The following is a 6000-nucleotide window of genomic DNA, read 5'->3' as shown; positions in this document are numbered from 1 at the left end:
ACCAACACATGTTACATAGCTACAGTAGCTGCATCTAAAAACCATCTAAACTCACAATGTGCCCACTTTTTTGCTATACTACATATCTTAATTTATATTGTGTAACTGGGATTTTGTGTGTATATATATATATATTTCAATTTACACAAAAATATATTTCAATCAGCTCAGAAAAGTTAGGCATACTTATTGTCCAGTTAGATGAGTATGCTGCAGGACGCAGTGTGTCAGGGCACAGCCAAAGATGATCAGGATAACAGCTTGTGGTTAAAAGGTAATCTTTTAACCACAAGCTGTTATCCTGATCATCTTTGGCTGTGCCCTGACACACTGCGTCCTGCAGCATACGCATCTACTCATCATTATCACGGATGCACGCCACCAACAAGAAGAAGACAGGCTTTTCTCATGTGAGTTTTTTATCCTTTTCTTTGCTGGAAGGTGTATTATTAAGGTGGTTGCAAGCGTGTGTGACATTGTCCTCATTAGGAGTAATGTGGTGGAGCTAATCATTCTCCACTCACAGCACCCCTAGGACTTCAATATATATGTCCTATACACAACGCTCACCTATACACTCATCACTCACATTTATATCAGACGCCTGCATCACTATATCTTCAATCAAGAAAGTCTATATGGACATTATTACAAATATTCCTCTACAGTTATTCTGAGCACTATTGATGAACTTTGTTCCTCTATTTATTGTCCAGTTATGTGGCACTTTTTGTATTTGTCTTATCATAAAATGAAAGGTTTATATAAAATGTGTAACCTACACAACTGAAAATGTGCAGGCGAGAGCAAGAAAACAAAATCGTAGCCAACCTTGGTGTTTATGAAATGAAAAATAATGACAGTTAAAAAATAGATTTAGTCTCCAGTAGGATATTTGCATATGTACTAGTGCAAGGCAAGAAGGTGGAACAATGTTTAGGCTTGCAACCACAGCTTCATCAGGAATGATATGTACAGATCACTGTGTAAGATCAGGCAGGTAAAAACAATGGCCTCGCCTAAACTATCATTACAGCTCTTCAAATAATATTTCCATAAATGATTTGATAAAAACAAATAAAAACTTTTAAAATGATGGAATATTTTATCTTGGGTAAAAATGATCAATTGCAGCCTTTTGAAATATGTAAAATGTCTTGCAGTTCTTAGTATATGTAACATTTCAGAGGAAATGTATGTTATGTCCATTGAAAATTAATCTTATTTGAGAATAGATGCATGTTGTACTGTAAATGAAGGCAAAATATGAAAACTAAAAATGGTTCCTTAAGGTAGGGGGGCTCAACTCCAGTCCTCAAGCCCCCCCCCCACCCGGTCAGGTTTTCAGGATATCCCAGCTTCAGCACAGGTGGCTCAATCAGTCCCTGCTTCAGCACAGGTGGCTCCATCAGAGGCTCAGTCTGCAACTGAGCCTCTGATTGAGCTACCTGTGCTAAAGCTTGGATATCCTGAAAACCTAACCTTGTGGGGGGTAAGGGGGGAGGAAAGGGGAGAGAAGGGGTGATAAGGGGAGAGAAGGGGAGAGAAGGGGGGGGGAATAAGTGGGGTGTAGGGTGGAGGGAATGAGGGGGGGGGCGCTTGAGGACAGGAATTGAGAACCTCTGCCTTGAGGTATGACAATTTGAATTGGTGGAAATGATGCAGGGTAGCAAAGTCATTTGTCAATTTAGTAGGATTGAAAAGTATATTTGACACATTCAGACCAGCTAAAGCTCATAAATGTTTTTGTTTATGTAACATGAAATAAGTGATCTCAAACTTTGTCCCGAATACATTTAGCAAACACCGTAGTCCTCCCAAAAACAGTTATTTCAAAAAAGCTAACACGTGGATTATTCACATTACACTTTAAGCAATGAATGCTTGTGTAGGGGGGAAAACCCTATAAAAACATTACAACTTGCTTTGTGAAATAAAAGATAGAGAAAAACGTGTCTCTGAAAAACCTGTAGGAATCCAGTATGAGAGTTGTGTTCTGCATTTATATATTTCATTAAATACAAACTTGACGGGAGCGTTACCACAGATTTGACCAGTGTAAAGACTTTCTAATTAGTGCATCTTCTCTAATTTAGTCCTAAATAAATACAAAACAAAACACTGCAGAAAAATGATGACAATGGTAGCCCATGGTCAAACCCAGCCACATTTGCATCCAGCTAGGCATAAAGCAAACATATTAAAACATACACATTTGTACTCTACAAGATAAACAAAGAAGCATGAATAAGGCGAAAGGTGGAAAATGTCACAGATAATAAAAACAAGTGCCATTAAGGCAAGTGGATATAGCTTCACATAACCGTTTTTCCCTTTCTGATTCCTTAAGTAATTGAAGTCATGAGGAATCAAACTAAATAGTACAGCAGGTCTTACAACTTGAAATATCTTCCAAGAATATGTAGCATTGAAATGAGAAAAGCATCTATTTACTTTTTTTTTGGCAAACATATTTATTAAAATAGTTTGACACGCAACCCCTCTGCATAATTTTGAAATCAGTGAGACAAGCCGTTCCCATTGAAAATGCTGGCTTTGCAAGTCTAGTTGAGTTCCATATTTTCGATCAATCTTATAATATAATCACACTGTACTTTGATGTTAAGACATTAGCCTGGCTAATTATTAAATGAGTACAAGTCACATACCCTTGCTGGTTACCAAAGGCAGCATCAATCTTTATTCTTAACCCATAATACTGAAACACCTTTATTTTTAAGATTCTTGACTAGTTATAAGGATGTTTAGTTTCTTATTGTCAAGACTAAAATATGTGTATCATTTTTATCGGTTTGTTATGATGTAGCAATGTTTCATTAAATATCGTCTTCCATAAATGAGACAACTTTGAGCACGGATCTTTTTTGAAGCCTCTGGATAGAATCTTTGATATTTTGTTCGTACGTCTCAGTACATATTAGTACTGAAGAATATGGCATTGTTCCACGCTTTGAACAACTGGATTTCACCATTCTTCCGGTCTTTGCTTTGTGGTGTCATAAGCTCTTATCACTTCTGACTGCGACACTATTCCATTCTCATCTTGTGAGAAAGCATATCCATCTAAGGAGCAAGAAATGTAAAATAATTATTTAATAATTGGCAGAACACAGGAACCTCATATAGAATATGAAGTACAGTGACAGGATTGGATATTTTTAAATACTGTATCAAGCCCAAAGATGAAACAAAGATCAGGGGCGTGACTGGGGATCGTTATTGACAGCCTGAGGAAATGCTTATGACTTGAAAACAGTCAACTAGAGTCGTCAAACATGTCATTACCACAATCAATTTTTCACTTGATAAAGGAAGATCACAAGTGGATTTATTTAAAGACAAAACTACATAGTATTGGTTATACAGTATGCAATAAAATACAATATACAGTATTATAAAGCATTTCTCCCTGTAGTATTTTTTGTTCATTGCTTTGACCTTTAAGATATTTAAGCTAAATAACCATTGAAAGAAGCATTTTGTTCTGTGTACTATAGCTGCCGTTTTGTATTATTTTTTTTAGAAGCAACATGCAACCATAATTTGAGGTACACTTATTATTAAATCAATTTTGGAGTTGCCTAGGTTCATAAAATGTAAATCAGTTCCCAAGCATTCTTGGTACCAAAAAACTAAAAATCTGTTTCCGTGCTCTTGCAGGCCCATCAGTACTGCACCATTGTCCTTTTGACAACTCATCTGTTCCCCTAAAAGTGAATTCATTTATGCAGCTTGTACAAGGATATATAAAGTGCACTTATTTATTAACCCACATCATCTTGCAACGCTCAACCTGAATCTCTCATATCTAAAAAGGGTTTTCAAAGTATTAAGCACGCAAAGGGCCACAATCCTCCTAACACCTCTCTGGGTTTCCTGAAGTCTAACAGTCAGATGAAAACATTATCTTATCAATTCATATGGCCGATACAGTGTTATTTCAAGAGCTTATTTGTTGTGGGATTAAAAATAATACATTCCAAAACAATTATTAATATGTTAAGTTATGAATCTCCAATTGAACGTGGTCTCTTCTGGGTTTATCATTAAATCCCAAGTCCCATCATAAATCTAATATCTGGAATTCAGAGACTTAAACTTTCAGGATTCCAGAACAGTCTTGCTAAAGGATTTGTAATTTTATGGTAAACCCAAGGGAGGCGGATTATAGGTTGATAACATACCCATAAATCGGTACATTATCTAACTTTTGCCATTCATGACAGAAATCCACATGCCACTTAGACGTAGCTTGTGTAAAGCCATGATCCTACCATTCTGACTCGTATGCATTTCACGAATACAAAGCCTCTACTTTTTTTCGTGCAAATATATTTTATAGAGTTTTCTATTGAAAAATCATTACATAACAGTAATCATAACAATATATAAAACTGTCATTTTGGGCTCTGTCGGCCCTTTGTTTCCATTTGCAGTTATTTCAAACAAATAAAACAAAAAAGAGTAAAACAAACAGTTGGGGGGGGGGGGAGTGGGGAGGGAGTAAGGGAGGGGGAGAGGGGTGTGGTGTGTTCTGTCCCACCTCCTTATCTATAGCTAGTTCCTCTCTAAATTAGCCTGATGTTCTTCTAGGTTTGCATTTCTATCCATGGGTCCCAAGTCTTATGAAACTTTTCAGTTGTATGTCTGCGGAAGGCAGAGAGTCTTTCCATCAGCATTACTTCCCCTATTCTGTTTATGACCATATTTGGAAGGGGGTGATGGGCATTTCCAGGCTGCCACTATTGCACATCTGGCGCCCGTCAATATGTGAGATTAGGTGTTTGGTCGGGGAGTTGGTCTCCTCGATCGGCTTGGCCAGCACATACACCAGGGGGTCAAGTGGGATAATCAGATCCGTGGTGTATTTGATAATTCCCTTTATCATTCCCCAATATATCTGTATTGCTGGGCAATCCCACCAAATGTGCACCATGTTGCAAACTTGCCCACACGTCCACCAGCATTGATCCAAGGCTTCTGGGAAGATCTGCTTCAATCTTGAGGGTGCTGGACCACTGATGGATTATTTTATAGATGTTTTCATATTTGATTGTGTATATGGATGTTTTGGCCGCGTTATCCCAAATGCCTCCAATCAATTTCAGTTCCCAAGTCGTTGGCCCATCTAAACATATCTATGGACCGGGGTGTTCCCAGACGCGTCGATCCCTGCGTAGATTCTTATCAATCCCTTCTTATACGTCTTTGCCGAGAGCTTCAAATTTAGTGAGTTCTGGAAACTCTGATTTCTTTAGGGTAGATAGGATGAAGGGTCTTATTTGCAAATATTAAAAGGGTGGTAAATCTGGGACTTGATAATTCTGCTTCAGCTCTTGTGGGCTCAAAAGTTTTCCCTTGTGGAAGAAATCCCTTAGCCTTCTTATTTTATTGTTTTTGAACTGGTCGAAGTGGTTCGATCCCATTCCTGGTGGGAAGTCAGGGTTGTCAAAAATAGGCAAGAGCTGGGAGACAGTTGGCCCGAGATTATATTTTCCCTGAACCTTAGACCAGAGATTTATAGTGAATTTCTTTGGTCCTAGTTCTAGCCCTCTCTGCCCTACATCCTTTTTTTTTCCCACTCGCCAGAGCGTATCAAGTATTGGGCAGTCCTTTGAATACTTGGACTCAATTTCTACCCAACAATACTTGGCTGGGTCCGCATTCCGCACCACTACTTGGCGCAGCTGGGCTGCGTGGAAGTACCTAGTTATGTCTGGAACTTCCATTCCCCCTCTTGATCTAGAAGCCAGTAAAACCGATCTAGGGATTCTGGGTCTTTTTCCCTGCCGTATAAATCTGAAAATCTGACTTGGTATATTTCTCAGTTTTTTTCTTGGGATATGGATTGGGAGGGTTTGAAAGTGGTACAGTACATTTTTTACTGATGTCATTCTTCCAAACCAAGATATCTGGTGATTGCTCCAGTCCAATAAATCCTTTTTGATTTTCCCAAATAGAGTAGGGTAATTGCTCTGG

General features: G+C 38.3%; 1 protein-coding gene across 6 annotated transcripts in view; it reads right to left on the bottom strand.

The window, feature by feature from the left end:
* Nucleotides 1–305: 305 nt before the first annotated feature.
* Nucleotides 306–6000, bottom strand: part of ATP8A1 (ATPase phospholipid transporting 8A1) — a 194740-nt gene continuing 189045 nt past the window's right edge. For all 6 annotated transcript variants that reach the window (XM_075567160.1, XM_075567150.1, XM_075567179.1 and 3 more), the window contains one exon: nt 306–3084. In XM_075567160.1, coding sequence (XP_075423275.1) covers nt 2987–3084 — 98 coding nt within the window. In that variant the 3' untranslated portion in view covers nt 306–2986. The remainder of the gene's footprint in view (nt 3085–6000) is intronic.

This window comes from Ascaphus truei, chromosome 1 (assembly GCF_040206685.1).
Source record: "Ascaphus truei isolate aAscTru1 chromosome 1, aAscTru1.hap1, whole genome shotgun sequence".
In the NCBI taxonomy this organism is placed as follows: domain Eukaryota; kingdom Metazoa; phylum Chordata; class Amphibia; order Anura; family Ascaphidae; genus Ascaphus; species Ascaphus truei.
Note: the sequence above shows the minus strand (reverse complement) of the source record. Positions and strands in the feature narration are given on the sequence as shown.